Here is a 26,287-nt window from a genome sequence, read left to right on the forward strand (position 1 = left end):
TCCTCAATGTTTTCTGCTATGAATACCTAAAATGATTTTCTCCACGGTTGGCCTGTTATTCGAAATTCTGTTTGTATGTTGGAGCGTTCTAGAACAAGTGATCTTCCCAAAAACAACGAAAAACAAATATCCTGTTTACAGGTTTTTATTTGATGTGCAACTTAACGTACAATACAACCGTCGGTCTCATTAGGTAGCCGGCCTAATAGGCCTTTTTTTTCCCCCTTTATACTCCCTTTGTTTCATTATGGCTTATTCAAAACACAAGAATATTCAAATAGCCTCAAATTAAATTCCATTTCTTCAACAATGAAAATCATAAAATTCAGATGTCTTCATTATAAATCAGTATTAGAATTGATCATAGGTAAAAAGGATTTGAAACAATTTAAAATGTTAGTTAAAACAGAAGGCCTAAACACAAGTAAATAAAGGCACCATTAGCTTATTAGACCTCATAATGTCCCGCAGTCACATAAACTAATATTTAGTCACCTTCACAATACATTAGCCTGATATTGCACTGATTGGCTGTCGCCTGGCATTATCCTAGGTAGAAATTACACGAGTTAGCCGATTACATTCAGCTCTTTCGCACGCACGCACACGCACACGCACACGCACACACACACACACACACACACACACACACACACACACACACACACACACACACACCCAACACTCTGTTGTTAATGAGGTAATACTGTACTCGATTATTGCATTAGGATTTGGCTACGGTAAATCATTTGTTAAATTGGCATGACCGTGTTCGGGCCATTTAGTCACAGTGTTTCACACGTACCATTAGTGTGTTTATGCTTGTATAACCTATACTTTGTGACATTTCACAGCTTCGTCGATCACACAGGGAGTAAAGGCCATGGGTGAGCAGCCATTTGTAAATCAGAATCCATCTTGGGAGTTGTTTGTGACGATACTCTGCCCTTTTGTGATGAATCGAGGGTTGTAGTAGTGTACGACTCGAAAATAAACGAAATAAAATCATACTGTAACCTAGGCTAATAAAAATTTAGTTTTTTCCAAATCTCGCATGAAAGACGCTGTGGCAGTCACACACAACAATGTTTACCAATAATGACAAATCATTTCAAGATAAACTAATAAACATTACCAAAATTCCATTACCACCAACGACATTCTTATTGGCTTATTGTCCTGTTCTTCCTATATTTGGGCCGAGCCAAAATGGTGCAAATGGGCGTTCTTCATGATTGCTAGTGCATTAAGTACCTTCTACAAAGTGCACTGGTAGAAACACATGACTGTCTGGACAGGTGTGCTGTCTGGACAGGTGTCGGTCTACGGGTCATAGCCTTGTTCATGATGATGACGATGAAGGTCAATGACCATCGCGCTCCTCGCCCTTCTGTCGGTGTCGATGTCTGATCTGGATTTCCTCATCCTGAAAAAATGAAACACATGTTTAAAGTAGTTTTAACATTAACAATTTAGTACTTCGCTTTATCCAAAGGAAAAGGGTAAAGAAAGGGGGGGGGGGGGGTAGACTGGGTACCCCCAACCCCTTCTGCCGCCGATTTAAATTCTGGGAGCCAATCACCAAGCCAACTTTTCCACCGGCGCGCTATTGGCTGGTTTAACACAATGACGACAAGGAAGCGACGGCGAGCAGCCAATTGCGTGCAGAGTCATTCGAACTAGGCCCGTTGATCCCGCCTCTTGTGCTGAAGAATATAACAGCAGCCTCCCCAGACCAACGTGAGTCTACGATTGAGCTTGGTCTGGCAACAGCCAGGCTAGGGGGGGAGGGGGCTGAAGTTGTGTTTTAGCGTGACTCTTGTCGCCTGGTTGGATGAAGACGTACCGTCTCGGCGGTGTCGGCCGTCTCCTCCCCCTCCGTCAGCTCGCTGGTCAGGTAGGACATCTCGTAGTCCGACAGGGCGCTTCCCGCGGCATCCTCCTCCTCGTAGTCCGTCTGGCCGTCGTCTGAATACTCCTCTGAGGGGACACGAACCAGGGCCGATAGGAGCTCATTCAGTAAGAACATACACTCACTAGTTATGGAGGAGAATACATCTATGCACACAGTGAGTTATTTAGTAAAAGTGGATATTCAATTTCAATGCAGAAGGAAAATATCAAAGTAGGGATTAATATTACTGAACGTATTGTAGATCACTGATATTGAATATTTTCCACCAATATTTTTTTTTCATGTTTTTCTCATTAATACCCTTAAACCACAAAAGTACATCGAAGTGTATATGCATATCCCTAATAAATAAATGGCGTAGAAGAGCAACGTACCCTCTATTGCCGTGCTCTTGACCGGTTCGATTCTGGACACGATCTCCGCCAGGTCGGTGAAGGAGGCGTTGGGACACGTGACCACCTGAGGGACGGCAGCATGACAGATCAGTCCTATTGAAAAGCACCTGCAGCTCCTCAAATCGCACCGTGCAGGTCGGCAGTGCCCGTTCATTCATGTGTGGGCGAAAGTATGACACAAATTCATTTTCGTAAGGATTTTCATTCTGTACGATTTAGAAACTAAACTGAACACACCGTACGATAAGACAAAGCCGATGCTCGAGTGAATAAAGTCGAATTAAAATGTGGAGAGTATCGTGACGGATCAGATGGGAAACCCTCCTGCTAGCTGAAAGGACTGCCCGCGGCTTTATAACAGAGAGCTGGCTAGATGTGTACGGGACCGGGAATGTGTGCAAGTGTGCCCCGGAAATAATGGATGAATAAATTCTTAATCAGTCTCTAGGATCAACACTCTCCACATGGCCTCTCTACTTGACATTCACTCTTGCTCTATGGTTATCATCAAGCCCCTACAATTAGTATTTTGGTCCGCACATGCATCAAATGAATCCTGCTTTTTTTATGCTATATTAGAGAGTGAGATAGAGAGGAAGGTATGGGAGATAGAGGGGATAACCCAGGTCGCGATGCTATGTCCAGGAGTGATCCTATATGGTAGACACTCTGCCAGGTGAACCACCAGGGCGCCCCGGATGAATATATCTTTAATCAGTCTCTAGGATCAACACTCGCCACATGGCCACTCTACTTGACATTCACCCTTCTTTGGTCCGCACGTGCATTAAATAAACCCCGCTGTGGGGGACTTAATGCATGCTTAAGGCTGTCTGGTTTTGACTCACGTTGCCGCTCTTGGTCTTGTGGAACTCCTCCTGGTGGCGGTCCTTCAGCATGCTGTCCACCACCCCGCCACGCTGCCACACCTCAAACACCGTCTTGCCGTGCTGGTAGCCCACGTCCTGGCGAGCGGGTTGGAGATCGGATTGTTTGCCGATTCAACGACATGATGGGGCGCTGATATGCAAGCGCGAGATGTATAACTTAGCTAAAGTGATGTTAGGCGAGTGTTGAGGTGTCCCTGACCGAGGCACCTAACCATCACTACTCCTGACGAGCTGGCTGTCGCCTCACATGGTTGACTCCGGTGTCAATGTGTAAATGAATGGGTGAATGTCAGGCAATATTGTAAAGTGCAGCTTCTAGACCATGAGTCATTTGCCAAATACCTTATATATTGTATTAACTCTGTATCATGTACTTCAGGATTCACTCAAATTACAAGCTCTTTCCCAAATCTAATCTAAAAAGAACCACAATAAAAACAACTTGGATAGAAGTTTCTGCTGACAGCGATAGCTAGCGGTGTTCTTTCCATGAGTAGAAGGCCAAGGATGGTCGGTCCCCTATGGGAATGATGAGCTCACCGCGATCTCGTCGAACTTGCCGAAGTCCAGCGTGCCGTAGCGGTCGATGGGCGGCCGTATGTACTCGCAGTACTCGCTGTCCTTCACCAGCTCCAACTGCCGCACGCAGCACACGTACGCCAGCCGCGTCTGGATCTCCGCCATGTTCAGCACCTGGCGGCACAGACATTCACCGATGTATGATGCAATGAGACACCGTCAAATACGATTGGGGATTTAATAAAGTTGATCTTGGCTATATCGATGTTCACATAGTTGTGCCGATTGTTAATTCCAAGAAAATGTGAGCAAGGGATTTATTAAAAATACGCTTTTTTATGTTTTAACAGAAACATTTAAAGTGATGTTAAAACTTTGTAAACGGAAACAATGTATGACTAAGATCATTAGAGTATATTCCTTAGGTATACATACAATTATTGATCTGTTCTTTTAAACACAACAATAAGCCCACCATCGATCTGGGGTTTGAGAAATGTACACTTCCAGCTTTGACCAATCACCTTGACCTTCTCGCTCAGCGGGTTGAAACGTTTCCATAGCAACCACCAGCCGTTGAGGCTGTCCCCGTAGTTGGTGAGGTCGTCCTCGTCCTGGCTGCCCACGTCGACGGCGATCACAATCTTTGCACCGAGGCTCCGCGCAACGTCGGCTTGGGACACGAAACCCAGAACACGCACACGCACACACACGCACACGCACACGCACACACACACACACACACTAAGGGTTTTAATATCCGCATAACTTTTAACTGCGCTTTGACACTTTTCTCGTTAACAATCTTTACCTCTCAGCTCCTTCAGTTCCTGAAGTGCACATGTAGATTCCATCAATTTGAGCCACACAGGATCCGCTCGTTTGTTCATGTACATTTGCAGTAAGATACGCTATACTGCCCCCTCTTGTACATGTAACGTGACATGTACGTTTGAATACAGGCAGCGCTGCAAAGAACTGAGAGGTGTCTCTTAGTCCCGACGTAGATCTTCACAAAGACGGGGTACGCAGAGTTAAACTCTGGACTCACCTGGCAGGTTGTTGATGTATCCTCCGTCCATCAGCAGGTGTCCGTCTTTGGGGTCGCAGAGTGGAGGGAGGTAGCCGGACAGAGACATGCTGGCCCTCACGTACCTCCAAAGCCAACCTGCAAGGGAACCGCCACGACGATCACCTCTTAGGGAAGACCCGTCAAGACCTGGTCGTTGGGTGGGAGCTGAGCTAGCTAAATAACTTTTTATTTAGCCTTTAGCTTGAATCATTCAACTTTAAAACAAAATGATTGAACTGACAAAAAAAACAGCTGGCAAGTTAAAAAGACCAAACTAATATGATTCTCCTTCTCCCTCTAACCTGTATTTCTAAAATACACTCAGCAGCGAAGTAATAACTCCATCATTATAGATACTGTGACACTGACCGTCAGTGTGCACCCTCATGGAAGACGCTGTGATGTCTGTTGTGATGTTGAAGTAGGGGATCCAAAGGTCCTGAGACACAAGACCGAATCGAGACATTTGAAGCACACCGTGAGCTGTTGAATTGCAATATATTCGACGGATATGAATCCTAAATCGAGCTCAGATTCGGACCTTAACTCTACGTGCGATTGGGAGCGTACCTCGATCTGTTTCCCCTTGAAGACGGAGCTGATGCTAGAGTTAAAGGAGGCTCCAGAGAACATGGAGGTCACCGGGTAGGTCAGATCTAGGACCTTCTTGAAGATAGAGGTCATATCCTGGAAACAAACAACAACAGCATGAACAGGTCGATCCTTTGAATACCGTCCTTAAATGGCAACACCTGGTGGTCAAGCAGAAACACAAACACACAGTTACAGTATATATTTCGATTTTTCATCTGTTCAATTAAAATACTTTTTTAAATGCCTCAAAAAGTCACAAAGAGGATCATTTAAAGAACATCAACACCCTCGCCTCAATCCTTTGTAAAAATTTCAAGACAGTGTTTCTTTCTCCCAAACTATTGTTCCACCAGGAGTGACTACAAGTTCGAACCTATCCTATAGTGACAGTGGCACGATAGATCAACCTACCAGCCTACACATTAGACATACATTTGTAGTGGACAGTATACTGTGATGTCATCAGTGTGTAGCCCTGAAATGGTCAGTAATGGCTGAACTACCGGTACTAATCATCGCGTTTGGAGGTGAAATAGGGGCCCTTGTGCATTTCGACCCACCACGGCAAACTCCCGTGCGCGGGCACACATGCGCCTGCAGCTCTTCTCCTCGGCGTACAGCGCAGCGATGAAGGAGCCGATGGAGGTCCCGCCCACCAGGTCGATGGGGATGCCGGCCTCCGTCAGCGCCCGCAGGATGCCCACCTGGGAGCAGCCCCTGGAACAACCACAGCCCGGGGTCAGAAGGCGGGCCTTTTCTCAGGGCCATGGACCACAAACTCAATTATGTTACTTTTTTTTGGTGGTCTTGCAGGTAACTAATTATAAAGTCATTTAAAAAGGACTTTAGAAGACAATTATTTGAAAGAGAAATGTAAAACATGAGAAGTAAAACAAGGAGAAACATATGTGAGTTCCTGCTAGGAGAGAACTGGAGTCCCTGATGCTACACTAGCAAGAACCTTCTACGATACTCAACGTTATTTACTATAATAAGGAAACATTAAGGAGATGGGTTGGGAATGGGGAAGCTCTCTCTAAATCTGAATGGTTCAGCATCGTAGAGTTGGATTATTAAAACCTTACAATTATAGAAGCTATTCAGAGTGCTTTCACTAGGCAGGAAAACACTGAATAGGACCAAATGTTACAGGAAGCTAGTACCATCGGCTTTCTATGGCCCTAGGCTACCCCTTAAGACAATACTAATGCTGGGTTCACATTACAGGATAATGCGCCTGATTTCCCCCATCTGATTGTGCTCGGCCCAAATTTTATTTTGATGGTTCTTACATTGTTTTTGCCCGATTATCCAGTGGTGTTTGATATGAGAAGAAGATCGTCTTTTACTTCCACCACTGCAATTGATGCCGCCCATTTTTTTTTGGTTTGCCTTATGATTGTGAAAAACACAAATGCAAAAGCTGGCAAAGCATTACTAAGCAACAATTTATTTGCGATTTTCTAGATTTCTCATTTTGAGAATCAGTACTGGGTTGTTCGGGAATGGAATCGGTCAGTGGTGTGCTTTATCGTGGCCCTTCACACACTAAACTACCAAAAGGAACATTTATCTTATCTATCGGTAGGTAGATTGGGATAAATGTCAAATTGTCTAAGGTGAGTAAGGGATAAGAAGACGAGTTGTGCATGGGTGATAGGTGCTCTGGCTGGGGGCTAGTACGGCTATCAAAGCTCTCACGGGGTGGGGGGCTCGTGGCTTTGAGAAAGGTACCCACCTGACTAAACCTCCAGGTGGCGCTGGAGCAATGAGGAGAAGAAGGAGAGCAAAGGATACAGACAGGAAGTCAACAGGGAGTGTCAGGAAGTAAGATCCTTATCAAGTAAACACACCACCGTTAGAAGCCCTATAAGTGAACTATGTGTCCTTATATGTCCTTGTTGTACAGGAACTGAGGAGTCGAGTCCAGAGCTGACACGGTTAATCAATCAATTCAATTCTCACCATTCTGGTCAGGAACCTTGAGAAATGCTAATTAATAATAGAAACAGTATTTTTCTTGGCTGCTTGTAAGAAGAAGCAGGGAAAGTCGAGCCATCACCTTGGTCTCCATTAACTTTTGCTGGCCAACTGCCATTATTTATGACATTTTTTAGACTCATTAAATTGTTAGAAGAAGTTTGATTCATCGATAATGAAAATTAAGCTCTGCTGAACTCTGAATGGGAGATTGCTGAACTTGATGATGTAGGGCTCTATGGGCGATACATTAGCGTGTTGTGATATATTTTTGACTTGTGTAATTTGGGTGATTAGTGATTATCTTTAGATGTCTATAACAGACTTTGTTGAGCTGTTTTATTGCTATGGCACTTTAGCACATTTGAAAAGGTTGTGGAAATTGAAAGGTACTCTGAAATCTACTGTAACAGTTTGCACTACCATCAATTGCAATAAAGACAAATGTGAAATATATTGATTGTATATCTGATTCCTATGGCTCTGCAATCGTTCTTTTCAATTATGTTCTGAATAACTTTATTTTGTAGCTCCTCAAATGTTTACTGCCTGCTTTGATGTTGATCTTTGTTCTGAGCCTCACTATATTGACGCAGAGTTCATATCCTTATAAAGATGGGTAATATCAATATTATTATTGAGTCACTCATGACGAGATGACGTCGAGTCTGAGATGACGACAGAGCGGTCGTACCTGGCCCCGCCCCCTCCCAGCACGACGGCGATGCTGTTCCCCGTCAGACCGCGAGCCAGGCGGGAGAAATCGGAGTGACGGTCGGCCGGCTTGTCAAACACTCGCTGGTACATCTCCCTCTGAAACACACACCCACACACGCACACACACGCACACACGCCCACACACGCACACACACCCACACACGCACACAGAATCAGGCTCACTTGCGCTTCGAACGATAATTCATGTTAAAGTTTTTCAATTTTTTTTATTTTTTTATTTTTTCAAATTTGAGGCTCGAGATAGAAGATACTGCATTGTGTGTGTATGTGTGTGTTTGTGTGTGTGTGTGTTGGTGCGTGTGTACCAGTTTGGGGAAGCTCCTCTTGCTGAGGACCCCACAAGGACGCATGTGTGTTTGTGCGTGTGTGTGTGCGTGTGCTAGTGTGTGTGCATGTGCATGTGTGCGTGCGTGCCTGCGTGTGTGTGTGTGCGTGCGTACCAGTTTGGGCAGGCTCCTCTTGCTGAAGACCCTGCGAGGGCAGGACAGGTGGTGGTGTCGGCAGATCCAGCTCCTCATGTTGAGCCACTCAGCGGTGCCCCGTGGGGGGGGGCCGTCCTCCCGGTGGAGCAGAACCAGCTGCTTCTGGGCCCGCACCGCACTGCCCTCCAACATACGCTCCAACTGGGGGGACATGGAGCCGGTCAGAGCAACGCACACTCAAGCTGGAGGGAATACCCGTCAGTTAGAGCAACATGTTCTCTGACCGGAGGGAACAGCCAATCAGGACCAGATACAGGCCAACTGGAGGAACAACCAGCCAATCAGAACCACGTACAGGCCAACTGGAGGAACAACCAGCCAATAAGAACCACATACAGGCCAGCTGGAGGAACAACCAGCCAATCAGAACCACAAACAGGCCAACTGGAGGAACAACCAGCCAATCAGAGCCACATACAGGCCAACCGGAGGAACTACCAGCCTATCAGAGCCACATACAGGCCAACTGGAGGAACAGCCAGCCAATCAGAACAAAAGACACTCCACCGGAGGAACAACCAGCCAATCAGAACAACATACAACCCAACTGGGGGAACAGCCTGCCAGAGGCAGGCGCATTCAAACCACAACGGATATACAGCCCCGTAGCCCCTGAGTCGAGGTGCACTTCTGCGCCCCCCCACTGCTCACCTCGCCCACGGCGGGCTCCTGCTCCCCCAGGCCCACCATCAGGATGCAGTCGGCCTGGCGGATGCAGCGCTGGGTCCAGGGGGTGAGGCGGGCGTCCGACTGGTACAACACGATGCGGTGGATGTCCTCCTGCTGCCCCAGCCAGCTGGACAGCCGGTACTCATGCACGCTGAGGAGGCCAATCAGAGCAGTCAGCGGGAGGACGTGTGACGCGTGCCGCCGTGTGAGGCGTTTGGGTTGGATGGTTAATGTTTAAGGGGTGGGACATGTCCAAACTCCTTAACCAATCAGTTACGGACGTGTGGCTTTCCTGTGATGTGATTGGTTGTACGTTGTTGTAGGTAGAGGGAGGAGATACAGTTATCAGATATCATTGTCCAAACACCTTAACAAATGATTTTATGACATGTGCTTTGCTATTCCTATAGCCACTCTGCACTCTTTCCAGTAGCTACTCCACATTTGACAGGTTTGTTTTAGCTTTGTGCTACATGCTACATACATTCTGCTAAACTGATCAGAACCTGGTTACTATTAAATCACTTCATCGCATGTCTGACCTGTCCAGAGCAGCAGAGCCCAGGCACTGTTTGATGGAATCACTGGTCAGCAGCAAAGTGGGACCTGCTCCCCAAAAACACACAGAAACAACAGAAGTGGTGAATTACAAAAACCGTTCTACATACTGCTTACTACTCATTGCTACCGCTTGTGTCCTCAAGGGTCCAGTGAAAAAGGGCGTAGGAAATAGTTTTGGAACCCAAACATTGTCTTTCTTTTGAGAAGGTCTCATTGTAAATAAACAGCATTTAACAGATACGCGTTCATGTGTGTGATAGTGTGTATAAGTGTGTTATAGTGTGTGTGTGTGTGTGTGTATGTGTGTGTAATTACGAGCGTGTGTGCATTTACCTGTGTGTGTGTGTGCTAGTGCGTGTGCGTGCAAGTGTGTGTGTGTGCGTGCGTGTGTGTGTGTTAGTGCATGTGTGTGTGTGTGCGTGTGTATGTGTGTGTGTGCTAGTGCTTGTGCGTGTGTGTGTGTGCTAGTGCGTGTGTGTGTGTGTGTGTGTGTGTGTGTGTGTGTGTGTGTGTGCTAGTGCGTGTGTGTGTGTGTGTGTGCTAGAGCGTGTGTGTGTGAGTACCGATGCCACTGAGGGCGTGCTTCAGCTCCAGGGTGAAGGCAGTGAGGGGGACGTCGTCAGAGACGGGCAGGATGGAGACGGTGGAGAGGTTGGAGGCCGGGTTCCCAGAGTCCCACTTACTGGTGGGGGTGTGGAGTCCCAGGCCACGCGCTGGGAGAACAGAAGGAATCCTTTGGATTGGTTCTCAAGGATTGCTACATGCTGCTTGTTTGCCGTATTAGCAGGAATACTAAGTATGAACTCGTAGTATGTGTATAGTACTATTTACTCGTATTGCTACTAGCACTATTTATCACACACACACACACACACACACACACACACACACACACACACACACACACACACACACACACACACACACACACACACACACACACACACACACACACACACACACACACACACACACACACACACACACACACACACACCTCACCTGCCAGGGGCGCGTTGACCTGCTGCATGTTCCCCAGGATCTTCTGGCCCAGCAGGTGGATGAGGCGCGTGACGACCTGGGGGTAGCGCCGCTTGATGGAGTTCAGCGCCCCCTCGGGCAGCTTGGCCAGCTCCGAGTCCCGCACGGCGTGCACCGTGGTGGCCCGGTTCATGTGGGTCAGAGCCTCCACCTGGGGGCGCCACACACACACACAACACACCGATGGTCAATCATATATAGCGTCAAAACATTTGTTCTGGAGTAGCAAACAAGCAGCAGACGGTTGAAGGGGTCTACCTCAACAGTCTGTCAGGTTTACTCGTCATCAACGTCTGTCTTTATATTCACATCACCTTCACATAAGAGATCCGATCTAAACGTCACAATGCTTCAGTTGGGAGTGATGACAACCAACCCTGTACAGAGCTTACTGACTGTTTTCTTGCCTATTATTCATAAGACTATCGGTATCAGTTAGTAAGGCAGGCGCCTGAGGGAACGCCACCCACCACGCCGATGAGGTCGCCGCGCCCGTACTCTCCCGCCAGCTCCTTCTTCCCGTCGTCCTTGGCGATGACGGAGCGCAGACGCCCGCTCAGCACGATGAAGGTGCTGTCGGACCGGTCGTTCTGTCTGCAGGGGGGGGGGGGGGGGGGGGGGGGGGGCACGGATTGAGTCTGTTTGATTCGTTGAGTGTGTGCCAAGTGTGTATTTTAATGGACAAAGATAAAAAATCTGCTCAACTGGTAGAGCAAGGCATCAACAGTGCCAGGGTAAGGGGTTTGATTCCCTGTCTAGCAAGGCATCAACCCTGCCTGGGTAAGGGGTTTGATTCCCTGTCTAGCAAGGCATCAACAGTGCCTGGGTAAGGGGTTGGATTCCCTGTCTAGCAAGGCATCAACAGTGCCTGGGTAAGGGGTTTGATTCCCTGTTTAGCTGTACCGGTAGAGCATGGCGTCAACACTGCAACAATTAGGGGTTTAGTTCCCCGTCTGAATGAGGGTGTACACTGCCAGGTGTGGCGGGTCCGTCCCCACCTGTAGACGGCGCGGCCTGCCTCCAGGGCCATCCAGTCGAGGGCGAAGTCGATCTGCCGGACGAAGGGAGAGACCCTCTTCACCACCGTGTGGGCCACGTTCAGGACCATCCGGGGGTCCTCCCGCATGATCCTGAGGAGGGAGGACAAGATGAAGATCAGCGCGTTAGGGTAAAGCAACAGGCCCAGTCCCCATCTTCAAGGGGTGCCGGTTCGAGGCCCTGCTAACTAACGGCCTGGCATTACACAAGGAGAGGGAGGCTGTTTTTTTTATTCCTCGGAATTCTGTGTTTCGCTTTGGTTCAACTTTAAGTAAATCCAGGGTACTTACTGTCTGTGCACGCGTCATTTTCAGATTACACCCGTTTATTTGAGTTGGATTATATTTGGATCCATCTTTTCAATACCCTGTAGATCACTCTGTTGTGTTTATCCACGGTGCTGTGAGTGGACCTGGACTGGGCGCATACTTTTAAGAAGTGAGTTCACGTGAGTCATCATGTGCATGAGTCAATGCGACGCCTACTCGTAGAAGTGGGCCTTGGAGATAGAGAGGAAGGTGCAGTCCCGGTGGGCGCGCACGGTGAAGATGAGGGGTTCCCCGGTGAGCACGGCCAGGTGGCCCACCATCTCCCCGGGGTGCGTGACGAACAGCAGGCTGTCCTCCTCCCGGTCGATCATCCTCTGGTACACGTGGAGGACCCCCGAGACCACAAACGCCACGCTCACGTCCTGGAGAGAGGGGGAGAGGGGAGAGGGAGGGAGGGGGAGAGGGGAGAGGGGAGAGGGGAGAGGGGGAGAGAGGGGAGAGGGAGGGAGACGGGAGAGAGAGTGGGGATGGGGGGGGGGAGAGACATATAATCAGTCAAAATCAGGTAACAATTATTTCAATATGAGCAGAGTTTATGCAACAAAACAGTTGTAATATATGCATGAAATATTTGATTAAATCGAAAAAGTTATAATTTAAGGAAGAAACTTTGATTGATAATATATGGCATTTGATGGGTGCTTTTATCCAAAGCCTCCCACGATAACACAAGCTTTGCTCAGCTGTTCTTGGGGCCCCAGTGGGATTGAAACCCCTAACCCTGGCAGTGTTAGTGCCTTGCTCTTCCGGTTGAACCAGACAGGATCTTTCATTTCAAGACACATTTTTCCACAACAACATCACAAGAATTGGCTAGCTGCCGTCATAATGTCTCAATGTCTACTAACTTCAGACGTGTGCATTATTAACTCTAACCAACCATCGGTTATGAAGACATGAATGTTATAAATGCATGTAGGAAGGGGCTAACCTGGTCTCCCTGGCTGGCCACCAAACACCCAGCCTTCACCTGGCGAAAGGTCACCCTGCCCTCCAGCAGACTGGGGTCCTGGGACAGGAGAGAGGATTTACCTGACCATGAAGACCTGTCACATAGAACACTAGTTCATGCTTTCCCTGCGGAACACACGCACATAACCCTCCCCAGCTAACGCACGGCCACTGATGAGACGAAACGCTCTAAACCTAATAGGACTCACAAGAGAGATGTATATCGATAACAGGATCATCAGGAGGATATCAGTATTGACGAATTGCAAGATAGAGGCCTGGTCCATTTATAAAAAATGGAAGTTTTTACTTTTTATACATAAAAGCATCAATAATAAAAAAATAATAAAAAATGCACATATAGGATTACGCATCAAGTAGGATAATATACATAAACCTGAAACGTCTACTTCGTAGGTTAACAAAAGATCAAGTGTGACTGGGTAGTGTAGTGGGGGGTTGCCATGGTACCTGCAGTTGGATAGCCTTCAGCAGATCCTTCTTGGCAGCCTGGAAGATGGCGTTGATCCTGTTGTGGTGGACCTGGCCGGGAGCGGGGGCGGTGGTGGAGGTGTTGGAGCTGGTGGAGGGGTTGAAGGGGGTAGAGGTGGAGGTGGAGGTGGAGGTGGAGGAGGGACTTCTTCCACTCTCGCTGTAGTGGTACACTGCTGAGGGAGTGTGAAGCATGGTGACGCTCTTCTTCAGGATAGACTGGAGAGAGAGAGGGGAGAGAGAGTGATAGAGGAAGAGACAAGGAACAAGAGAGGGAGGAGGGGGGGTTTAAGTGTGAACAGAGAGTGAGAGAGTGAGCAAGAGAGAGAGTGAGCAAGAGAGAGAGAGAGAGAGAGAGAGAGAGAGAGAGAGAGAGAGAGAGAGAGAGAGAGAGAGAGAGAGAGAGAGAGAGAGAGAGAGAGAGAGAGAGAGAGAGAGAGAGAGAGAGAGGGTCGGAGATGGAGGAAGAGAATGAGAAAGAGATAGATAGAGGGAGAGAAAGAAAGAGAATGAGAAAGAGATAGATAGAGGGAGGGAAAGAAAGAGAGAGGGAGAAAGATAGAGAGAGAGCGAGTGGAGAGCGAAAGAGCAGCACGAGAGAAACTTTACACGTAACCAGTTTGAGGACCACCCCCCCCCCCCCCCATCCCCCCAAAACAGACTCCTCGGCCACAGACCTTCTGGGCCGGGGGTGATGAGGATACCGATGGCCCCTCCTCCTTTCGGACACGTGCTCGCTCAAACGCCTTGTTCAGGTCCGTAGTCATGTCCACTGCAAGGACATGAAGGAGGAGAAGAAACCAGAAATCCATTAGCACTAAGCAGGGTTCTTCCACGAAGAACCGATGGTACCATAGATTCTGTTATGGGAATACAATGAACAGGGTTTTGTTTCTGTGGAATATTATTTGGGGTCCAACAAATTGAATTCACCCCAAAGGAAAATCTAAGGCAACAAAAATGGGGATAATAAGAACTGAATGAATGTCAGTTAATCTCGAAATATGTTTTATTTGCAATGTGATCTTCAAGGGCAATACTGGAACAAAAAAACTTCCTGAAAAATGATCAGCCTGTTTGTTCAAGTTCGAGTTGGAGACGTCTGATCATCCACTGGTGTTACTATCTCCTGACTTTGAGATTTCCCACTGCGATAATTAGTTATCTACATTTCAATATATTTATATATCTGCCAACTTAACTTCATGTTGATATATCTACATTTCAATAACTCGACACTCACTCAATCAACTGTCACTAAAATAGGTTGGCTTGCGAGTGAACTGAGGTAAAATATAATGTTAAATGCTCTGCTGTGAGAAGGGTTCTGTTACCTGTAACTGCCATTGGTGTGGAGAGAGATCTGGACTTCCTGCATTTTGCCTCAAAGGTGGCCCTCTTTGCTTCTCCTACAGAGCACAAGTCAAAGTTACAGTTGTTAAAGGTATGAAAGGCATTTTCAAGAAACCAGCTATAGTGAGCTAGATTTTGGAGGGAATCCAACTGAAGAAATCCCGATCCTCTCTTCAGGCCTCCATTCCATTTTCAGAGCATTCAATGTATTGATGGTTCTAAAATGAATTGCGTACCCTATCTTTAATACTAACATACATAATGTTAGTATTACACAAGTCAGAAGCAGTTAAAAAAACAACACTTTATCATTCTTGATTTCATGTTTTGGGTTAGGGCATTCTGTCCCAGCCAAAATGTATTGGTTCAGTGGGTTTGATGCCAAATGTCCAGATTCTAACCTGTAGGATTTCTCAAGCTAAATGCCCTACCTGCTCCTTTATGACGGATGACATGTATCTGTTCACTTTAATTCACTTTAGATAAAAGTATATTTGTAATACCTTAATAGAAAATAGCAAGACATGCATGCCGAAAATTGAGTAAACAATAAGTACATAATGAAGAATGGTGTTACAATACAATCCATGCCTGTGGAATGCCCGGTGCATGAATAAAAAGTAAATAATAAACCAGGGTGTGTGTGCACCTGCGTCTGTCTTTTCGGCAGCCGGGTCTTCGGTCTGCGAGGCCTGGCGACTGAGCCTTCTGGGGTGGGCTTCACCGAGGATCTGGGACACCGATACCAGGGGGATAGCCTGGCTCTCCTGCAACACAAACACACACAGTGTCACACACGCACAGAAACGCACAAAGAGACACACACAGGCTCAATATGTTTAATAGCGGAAGACGGCATGAAAATATTCATATTATTGTTTGTGTAAAAGTTCTATGTGCATTTAAAAATAACATGTAATAAATATTCAGTTTTTTATCGCGGTCTCGGTCTTTAAACCAAGGTCGCTAATGAATATTACTATCAACCAATACATCAAACATCGGTGCATCCTGAATAGCAGTTACATTATTACTTCAAATATTTAGACCGATCTGAGTTTTGAACACACAAAAAAATTGACAAAACAGATCCAGCCAGGGAAAAACAGCATTTGAAATATAGTGATATTAGAGATGTAAAGACAAGAGCCAGGGGGAGACTGTGTGATTGACATGTAGAGATATTAGAGATGTAGAGGGATTAACACCGAGACACTGGATATGTAGAGGGATTAGTCGGTTAACACTTAGAGATATTAAATACTAAGACTAAATACTAAATACTGGGTATTTAGAGTGTATCTTTAATTTATCTGTTGATACAAGTTTATGTAATATCGCACATTTTACTTTTTAAAGTACTAAAGTAACCCCCCTATAGTCGATATTTTGTATTTAACGGTTTATACTTATTATTATTTTAATATATACCTTACCTTTTTACTTTTTATTTTATAATGCTGTTTATTTTATTGTTGACCTGCTTTGGCAATGCAAATGTATATTTCTAATGCCAATAAAGCTTTTTTGAATTGAATTGATATTAGAGATGTAGAGGGATGAGTCTGTGTGATTGACATGTAGAGATACGTTTCAGGGGGAGTGGTACCGTGTTGAAGAGCTCCGTGGTGAGGCCCAGGTAGTTATGGAGGGCCAGGAAGGTGACCCGCTGCAGTCGCACCATGATGATCTACAGACGACACGGAGACAGGTCCCAACATTACACCTGACCTGCCGAAAGCTCACACACCTTCACAAACTCACACACCTTCACAAGCTAACACCCACTTTCACAAACTAACACACACTTTCGCAAACTAACACACACATTCACAAACTAACACACACCTTCACAAACTCACACACCTTCACAAGCTAACACCCACTTTCACAAACTAACACACACTTTCGCAAACTAACACACACATTCACAAACTAACACACACCTTCACAAACTAACACACACTTTCACAAACTAACACACACCTTCACAAACTAACACACACCTTCACAAACTAACACACACCTTCACAAACTAACACACACTTTCGCAAACTAACACACACCTTCACAAACTAACACACACCTTCACAAACTAACACACACCTTCACAAACTAACACACACTTTCGCAAACTAACACACACCTTCACAAACTAACACACACTTTCGCAAACCAACACACACCTTCACATTATTGAAACCTCCCAGAGAAAAATCAATACATTTGCTTAGCGCTTAACAGCAAACGATATCCGTCACCATGGTTACCTGGATGACCCGGACCAGGGTCTCGGGGTATTTCTCGAACACCGACTGGAACGCGGTCGCCGGGAGCCGCAGGACGGTGGAGGACGCCGCCGCTCGCGCCGACACCGTCTTATATGGGGCCGGGTAACCCTGGCGACCACAGGAGGAGACGACATCAACGACAACATGGATGGACGGATGAATACTGATGTTTCCACATGGAGGACATGATAAATCCATGACACTGATATCACTGACGGCAACATCTGGCATGCAGCCCCGCCTCCCCTGTGTGGGACGGATCAACGATCCAGATGCTCTTCTCGTGTGTGATAGAGCATTAGTGGAACGATGTTATTATGTTAGTATATCATTTTGTTTTGTTGCATTTCCTATTATGCACTTGACTTCCACTGTTATATGAATACATCAATAAATCTACTAAGACTGCTTTCTGATTAAACTTGGCTGCTCGGTCCGGTTGTTTTTGGTTTTAGCATGCTAGTGCAGCACTCGAAATGCCTTACACCAATGTTGTGTCTAATTTATATTGCATCAAAGCCATGATGTGCAGACTAATAGACTGGCTGAAGCCTATATTGCTTTTAGCTTTAAACAGATGCACAATATACTGGCTGAAGTACACTTGATGTACACTTTGACCCTATGTATCACCAACATAACGGATATTGCGAAGAGAAAGAGGAACGAGGGACGTGCACACGTACAGTGATAATGTCCAGCATGCTCAACAAGCTATGCACGCTGTCGCCTGGCAACACGTCCTTCACCACTGCCTCCGTCCCATCCTACGGAAACAGAGGAGGGTCAAAACACATTTGACATTTAAACATCGAGATATAAAACACAACGTACATGGTCAGGAATATTGTAATAAAATGCTGGAGTTATGATTTTGAGCTGCACATGCATGCTGTTTACCAGAACTTTTCAGATAAAAAATATTATTTAAAACACACTGCACACTACTACTACAACTACTTTTTATTTAAAAAGATAGCACCTGTCCCTCTATATTTGGTATACACTTTCAAACAACAGTTACCCAGTAAAACAGTTACTAGAAAGGGATTTGAATCCAGAGCTCGTGGTGGGTGTCAGGTCACGGAATGCCCCTGCTATTAAACACGAGACTTCAGCGACCTCTGCTGACTTCAGATCAGCTTTCCGTGGTCGACAAACAGAGAAAAAGGCAGACAAGCCCATAAACAGTACTGGTGCCAAAGTTATAAAATTCCCACTGGTGTCCATTACGGATGTATTGACTAGCTAGCTCCCTCCATATATGCCATGAAAGATAGATTTATTAAAGCCTTCCTTTTTTTAAATAACAAAAATAAATAAAAATAATGACTTCAAAATCTATCGATAGAAATTTACTGAATAGAAGGACACATTACACAAGAGTCACACTAAAGGGAAATTGAATAGAATTCAGTGGCAAGTTGATATCCCGACATAAAAAGTGTAAAATAAGTGTCTAAAATGTGTCCTGGAAAGTGCTTGTGCCTTTGTGTGTGCGTGTGTTACATACATATACATATCAATCATTGATATTAACCACTGAAAACCTTGGTTACAAATGCCAACTTATGTGCTAGTGTTGGGTAGTCTAGGGCATGTAGATAGGCTGGCAACCCATGGACTTTGCATTGGGGGGCTTTCAAAAACAAGAGCCAAACAGTTAGTAAAGTACTTCTCAATTTCAGAAATTAAAGGAAGCATGTTTATTTAGTAAAGGAGACGTTTCCTGAAATTATAAGATACATAACAACGTGCTGCTGTGTATGTGCGCGCGCGCGCGCGCGCGCGCGTGCGCGCGCATGCGCGCGCGTGCGTGCGTGCGTGCGTGCGTGCGTGCGTGCGTGTGTGTGTGTGTGTGTGTACATATTTTATGGCATAATACAGATAAGAGAGTGAAGACAGACCGGCGATTGTGTTGAAAGAGAGAGGGAAGGATGTAGCATTAGGAGACCAGGTCAGAATGGAACCTGCAGCTGCTACAAGAACATTATCACCTTGATGTTAAGTGCACTAAAGAGGCACCAACATAACAGATTATTAGGTCATCCTTTAACCCATAACCCAACTAAGATTATGATGGCTTTAAGGGCCCAAGTGACTGGAGCTTCAGCTGGCTAGTGGCTTCTCAGCTAGTTAGGTTAAGCAACTCTACGACTTTCTACTTTGAGGATTTGATTTGCCTTAGTTACATTTCAAACATCCATCCATACTACTTTCTATTCACTCCCATCACCACAGACTGCCACATCTCTTACTGGCATTATTACTTGCTTATTCATCTTAGATAAACCTTTGAACTGGGTTCTGACAACTCCATTTTTAACAGTTATAAATGGTTCATCACAACGGAACAGGAGGGTTTCAAACATGTGATTCGAAGTTCCAAAAGCACACTTAAAGCCGCCATCTTGGAACTTCTGGATCAAAATCTCGATACAGTAACCGAGCAGACAGTTGTTATTATTCTAGCTATAATGCATATGTTCTGGTTGTATCTTACACTCTCGTGGATGCAGAGCTCCAGGTGTCCGTCCTGGACCACGTAGATGCTGTCGTCCAGGTCCCCCGGGCGGAACAGGGCCTCCCCCTGCTGCAGCGGGACCACCACCATGTGACGACACAACTCCAGGAAGAGGGGCTTCTCAAAGTGACCCAGCACCCTGGGAACATAGACACACACACACACACACATTGACACACAGGAACCCGAAAACACACAGATACAGAGACACAGGAACCCAGAAACACACAAATACATCGAAACACAAGAACCCAGATACACACACACACACACAGAAACACACACAGACACACACACCGGCTCTTGTGATGTGGGCTCCCTAGATGACCCATTATGTTGGTGTTATTTTACCAACATTGTGTTTCTGATTCATATCGCAACCATTGCGCTCTGCCCAGTTTCTTTCGTGATACCTTTATTGATTGCTAGGCTTTGATTGTACTTGTTGACCTGGATAACAGAGTCTGCCCCTAAAGGACTCGTATCATGTGTCATACGATGCACTGGGAGCCCACCGGACGTTCTTGAGCATGTAGAGGACCTCCGAGGGGAGGTGGGAGGTCTCCACGTCGTACTGGTTCAGGTCCGCCTCCAGCAGGCAGGGGGGCAGCTCCTTGGGCTGGAGGGTTGGGGGCTCCTTCCGGATCCGCAGAATCCTGACGGGATGGGGGGGAGGGGGGGTGACACACAGAACCACCAGACCCAGACTTAGAAAGGGTTCACTGTTAAGCGAGGTACGTTTGCACACGCAAGGAATACGTGCTGATATGTGCCGTGCAGAGATAGGATACACAAAGCACTACAATCCAAAAAACAATACAATACAAACAATGAATAGTACAGAAACTAAGACATTTCACACAATTAACCAGGAGAAAGCTAACCCTTACGGTTGTCACAGAGTAGGGGAGTATGTTTACACGTTTGTGTTTGTTTTTTAAACACGTTTGCCTTTAAAAATGTCTTGCGGGCTACAGACATTTGTGTTAACATATACACAGGGGCGCACCTAACTTCTTTATAGAGTTACTCAGTTGAGTACCAGGAGAAGGTGTTGGGTACGCACCCTAGACATAGCTCCGCACGTAACATCGGATCTTATGAAACGTACCCAGTTTCACAGAGGTTTTTTGCGTCACCTTTTTTTTTTTTTTTTATCAACTGCAGCAGCTCGACCACGGAGCTTTTGATTATCTGACAAAAGGAACGTTGCGATCAGTTATGTGCACCCCTGCATATACAAACATGATAAGTATACAAAAGGCATCGCCGAAAAAAAAGTGGAAAGTGGTTTTGGAGTAGTCTATGGTTTTCTTGGTTCCTTCCTCTCTTCATCTCTTCTTATCACTACCAGCTTTGCGTGGTGTGTTTCTGTACACTCTCAGGAGGACACTCACTTGCGTGCGATAGACATGACTTTGGTTCGCTTCCTGACCCGCTGGCGGGACGCAGCGTTGGAGGCGGGGTTGGAGGTGGAGGACAGCGTCTGGACCTAGGAGTGGGAGATTTTCTTTACTACAGAGAAGTATTCAGCAAATTGATATAATAACCAGGTACAAAGCCTATACTCAGCTTAAACCTCACATTTAAAGTCACTAAAAGACACTGCATTGTACACACCTTCCTCATGATCTTCCTGCCGTAGAACAACACCTTGTCTCTCTTCCTGAACCGGTATTGTGGACCGGCCTGCTCTTCTGAAATATAACAAGAAACATGGAAGAGAACCGACAGGATTGATTGTGTGTGCACTTAAAAAAAGTGAGTATTCTGACATACATAAAACCCTAATTCCTGAAGTATTCAAAATATGGTTGAGAAGCACTTTGTTTAAACATGCTGAATCATTGATGCAACCCATATCTTCTTTTCCCACTAGTTTCTGTGTTACAGGTTTGGTGACCAACCGGAAGTCTTCCAACGGAAAAACCAGAGGGGAAACCCGGAACAGGATGCACTTACTGGATAACTTGTACCGCTTATAGAGAAGAAACACGACCACAACGATGAGGGAGATCAGCATCACTGCTCCGATTATTAACACTGTCAACTGGATAAAAAAAGAAAAACATAGAATATATTAAACTAAGTTTGTTACAAGTTCTTACTGCAGTATTTATGGACCTCTGCTTCAGGAGCCCTTTTAGAGTGGCCTGATTTGCATATTGGGTCACAGGAAAATGCAAATACAAAAAAAACAACTTATGTCCCGACTCCCAATGATCCGTCCCAACAAGCAAACAACTACTAATCATTTAGTGTGGAGGGATGTTGATTGGTCAAATGGGCAGATGCAAGGAGGGGGTAGGCAAGAATTGATAGATCTAAAAATTTGCTTGCAGGCCTAAGAATGTTAAAGGTCCCATGTTACGCCTCGTGCCCACTACCTCCGTCCATTGACTGATCCCCATTGACTTTGAACGGGGACGGACACGCAATGCATTGTGGATCCGTCCGTTCCGTTGGAGCCTTCGGCTCCGTCAAAAAGTTGAAAAATGTTCAACTTTTTCGGCAGCGACGGATCCGTCATCCAATCAGATCGCGTATGCAAATTTAAGCACTGTGACGCGACTCGGGCTCCGACGATACTGGAAAGCGGGAAAGCGGGTCATCTTGCATCGCAACAAGCAGGAAGAAGCGGGAAGAACCCGGCGAAGTGATTTGATTGGCTGACGGATGCCTCTGCAAAGACTACTCCCCCATCCGTCAGCCACGCCTTCCCACGTCCGTTGACTGACGGTGCAGTGGGCACGAAGCGTTATACCATCAGGTGTGAGTGGGATTAGCCATTACAAGCCGTTTTGGAAATCTACAATGACATCCCAAGTGGGCGTGCCCACCTAGATGTATGACGGATAGATGGGTAACGTTTGCTACAGTCTACTGGGTAGGCTGGTAGACAGATTTGCTTGTAATGACTAATCACATTCACACCTGGTGGTATAATATGGGACCTTTATGAACCACTTAGATAAACAGAATGAGGTGAAAAGCGTTGTTCTTAAGTAAGTGCTGCTGTCAGAGGGTTTGGGTTATGGTAAACACAGTGGACCACTTTAAATCACAACGGAAACCAGACACTTTACCATCGAGATCTCTGATTGGTCCTCGGCAAACTGCTGCACCCGGGCCTTGATCTTATTCCCGAGGGGAACAAGACTCTGAAACACCAACAGAGTATACAGTAGAATAAACAAGGAAAAGAGGGATTCCTCTGGACAGTATACAAAACCATACATGGGAGCGAGCTGTTTATTTTCAAATCTATTTAGGACCATTTATTAAACTACACTTTTTTGCCCTTTATTTTTCAATTTAAGTAGAAAATAGGGAAAACTAATTAACTAAACAACTAAACTGCACTTTCATTTTAAGTAATAGAGAACATTACAATGAATTGACTGAAGTTTAAATTGTACATAATAACCATTTCAAAACTTTGCTCAACCACATTACTTTCTATTTAAAGGACCAGTGGTCACACTGGTCATTTTGTTGACAGTTTGACAACCAAACGTACCGGGTATATACTGCAGGTCTCTTCATCCTTGTCCTCCATGGCTGGAGACGAGGATGTAGGTCTAAACACGACTCAATCCACACTTACATAAAAAATAATAATGAGGCTTGAATTAAAAATGACGCACATTTATTATGACGTTTCATTATCAATGCAGAAGAGTATTCATTAAAACACATGCAATAAAGACAACTTGAAGTCATGAGAAGTTATGGCAAATGTTTCTTAACATTAAAACAAGGCCGCGCCACCAAGTAGACACAGTTTGAAAACAAACCGCTTGCGACTACTGGACCTGCATAAACCCATTTAGTCCGTGTGTAATGGGATACCCCCCGTTTAGTTGACCCCCCACACTCCACTAACACTCCACCGCGCTCCCCGAGGAGCCAGAGACATGCCAACGGGCTACAACCTCCATTCATGAGAAACAGTGCCGTTGTTCTCAGCGTTACGTTTGGTTTGAACCGCAGAATTGTTAAGCAATTGGCATCGCCCGCATACAGAATAGAGAGGCGAGGGTCACATTCTCTCGCCCTGAATCGGATCTTTCTTTTGAAAACTGGGTATAACAAACCTAATCGGCAATAAAGTTATTTATATAAACGCAATCCATAGCACAATGCCCGATAACAGTTGAGTCCCCTTTAACTGACACAGTAATATGTTATAAATTGTATGTTACCGTAAATAACACTTCACTCTGTCACTGCGTGTCCGCTGCAGAGGTCCTTGGAAACAAGTGACAGCCAGAAATAAGTGGGCGGATTTGTCCGACGCCTTGGTTGCATTGATAAACAATCAATATGTCTTTTAAAAAAGACACCCTGTCGTATTTTTAACCAGTCATTTTGGACATAGTGTCACCACACACAAAAGCGCCTCCAAGTTGTTGTGTAGTACACGCTTTGTTGCAGAACAACCCCCTCCATGGTTCACAATAAGTAAGCGACAATCCTATTGGTTCAGAAGGACACATTTCAGCCAATCATTGTGTGTGTTGTTCCGGGGTTAGCTGCTGTCAAGTCGTGCTCAAGGTGAGTGCGTCTTATTTTGCTGTTTTCTCTCAAACAAAACATCATATTGAATGTTGTTCAAATGCAGATTCGTAGGTGTAATCTTCATTTTATGTAAATAAACATAAAAGTAGAATAGGCCTGCTGGATTTCGTATAAGTGTCCGATGTGAGCAGAATCGATGGAGCATTGGCTAACATGCTGTATTTGTTTTACTCCAACTGTTATGTATTGGCTCTAGTACAAATGTTCTGAATTCGACACACTTTCAAACTTTCATCTGATGTTTATACGAATAGAAGTGAAACAGTGTGCCAGAATTACGCAGTAAGGAGTATAATGAATGTAGCAGTGGTGGCTGCTATCTATTTATGCTGTATCTGTTCCACATGACTTATCATCAAATACCAATAATTCAACACACTGTCTCTTTGTTTGCAGTGCTATTGTCTTTCACTCAGTATATTTGATAACATCGTGTTGGTTTGGCTAGTTTTATGTATGTGCACTTTTTGTTAATGCCTCAATCTATATTTGCAGGATTTGTTCTTTCATTCAGTTTATATTCCATTTTATATATCTTTATATCTAGAGGAATCAGAATATAGTTGGAGTGCAAATAATCTAGCCTTCTACTCATTGTAGAAAGATTCCTTTTAAAACACATTCACTGTAAAACAAGAATAGCGTGTCCTGCCGGAAGTTAGTGAACATTGTGGTTTCTTGTAGTTTTACCACATGTGGCCATCATTTGTAGGTTATTAAAACTGTTTATAACTACTAAGCTACCCATGGGAAACTTCACCCTTAGTGTGCTTTTTTCTTTTTAATGGTATAACAACTCAACTAACCAACTGTCTTCGACAGGGTCCGCTTGTATAACAAGGTGACCCACCCTTAGGCGAGATGGGTGTCCTATCGACCCTGGCAAGAGGGCTGCTCAGAGGCGCTGACCGGATGGCTGAATTCACCAGCAAGAAGGGCGCCAGGACACACAACAAGGGCCGGACCGCCCGGCCCACCGGCCTCCGGCTGTCCAGCGCCAAGTTCGTCGCCGTGAAGGCCATGATCCCGGAGTTCGTGGTGCCCAACCTGGAGGGGTTCAAGCTGAAGCCCTACGTGTCGTACCGCACCCCCGGGGGAACCGAGGCTGCCCTGACGGCAGAGAGCCTCTTTGCAGAGGTTGTCGCGCCGCAGATTAAAAGTGACTTTCAGAAGGGCAGCTTCAGTATGGACCAGTTGGAGAAGTATGGGTTCGAACCCTCACAGGATTCAAAGCTATTCAAGCTGTTCCCTAAAAACTCTGTACGTTAAAGTTGTGCGTCCCATTTTGTTCAGTATTAAGGAACTTTTTTTTTCTCAAGTTGTACACCATCTATTATCGTTATTTTTGTACCCAAATAAATTGAGTGCAAAAGTCACAGAATGGCAAATTATTTGTTATGTAAACATGCCAGCAGCAAGCAGCACTCTTAACCTGTGAATGTAAATCAATGATCTCAGAAGAAGAAGTCCTTTTAACTAGTTTGTTGACTGTTTATATTAGATTATGGAAGCATTTGATACCAGAGAGTGTGCTAGTACGATATAATAACGTATTGTAGATTCTGACATCGAGACGCCCTAGTTGTCAAGTGAAGAAGCATAATATTGCTTTTCTTGACATTTACAAATTGTCGTACTGTTGATCTAAAGGAGTTTTACATTCCTGAAATTCAGCTGTTTTTTTTTTAAAAACACATTTGAGTATTGCATGTTTGCCTTTAAAAATGTCTCGGAACGTCCGCGGGCTGAAAACGGGTTGCATTTGTGTTAACATACAAACACTAAGTATACAAAAGGAATTACTATAAGAAACCTTTATTGCAACAATTGAATGAAGTACATGGGTATAAAAACTACTTTAGTGGAGAAAGC

At 45.4% G+C, this 26,287-nt stretch overlaps 2 protein-coding genes across 2 annotated transcripts; one reads left to right on the forward strand and one right to left on the reverse strand.

The window, feature by feature from the left end:
- On the reverse strand, nucleotides 1-24,302 carry pnpla7b (patatin-like phospholipase domain containing 7b). Its single transcript, XM_056593026.1, has 35 exons — nucleotides 24,040-24,302; nucleotides 23,355-23,436; nucleotides 22,921-22,995; nucleotides 21,797-21,884; nucleotides 21,455-21,531; nucleotides 21,232-21,326; nucleotides 20,350-20,490; nucleotides 19,814-19,973; nucleotides 17,997-18,077; nucleotides 17,290-17,418; nucleotides 16,629-16,709; nucleotides 15,669-15,786; nucleotides 15,001-15,075; nucleotides 14,344-14,438; nucleotides 13,646-13,885; nucleotides 13,155-13,232; nucleotides 12,380-12,585; nucleotides 11,855-11,986; nucleotides 11,327-11,450; nucleotides 10,818-11,007; nucleotides 10,379-10,528; nucleotides 9,797-9,860; nucleotides 9,237-9,405; nucleotides 8,544-8,726; nucleotides 8,060-8,178; nucleotides 5,946-6,102; nucleotides 5,362-5,478; nucleotides 5,161-5,230; nucleotides 4,771-4,887; nucleotides 4,244-4,392; nucleotides 3,741-3,893; nucleotides 3,159-3,275; nucleotides 2,290-2,374; nucleotides 1,847-1,980; nucleotides 1-1,426 (listed from the first exon to the last, which is right to left on the reverse strand). The coding sequence occupies exons 2-35, from the start codon at nucleotides 23,391-23,393 to the stop codon at nucleotides 1,364-1,366; spliced, it is 4,071 nt and encodes a 1,356-aa protein (XP_056449001.1). The 5' UTR covers nucleotides 23,394-23,436; nucleotides 24,040-24,302; the 3' UTR covers nucleotides 1-1,363.
- Nucleotides 24,285-26,010, forward strand: mrpl41 (mitochondrial ribosomal protein L41). The gene is made up of 2 exons (XM_056593031.1): nucleotides 24,285-24,391; nucleotides 25,238-26,010. Exon 2 carries the CDS (start codon nucleotides 25,277-25,279, stop codon nucleotides 25,682-25,684), a length of 408 nt encoding a protein of 135 aa, XP_056449006.1. The 5' UTR covers nucleotides 24,285-24,391; nucleotides 25,238-25,276; the 3' UTR covers nucleotides 25,685-26,010.
- The last annotated feature ends 277 nt before the right edge of the window (nucleotides 26,011-26,287 follow it).

This window comes from Gadus chalcogrammus, chromosome 6 (genome assembly GCF_026213295.1).
Source record: "Gadus chalcogrammus isolate NIFS_2021 chromosome 6, NIFS_Gcha_1.0, whole genome shotgun sequence".
NCBI lineage: Eukaryota > Metazoa > Chordata > Actinopteri > Gadiformes > Gadidae > Gadus > Gadus chalcogrammus.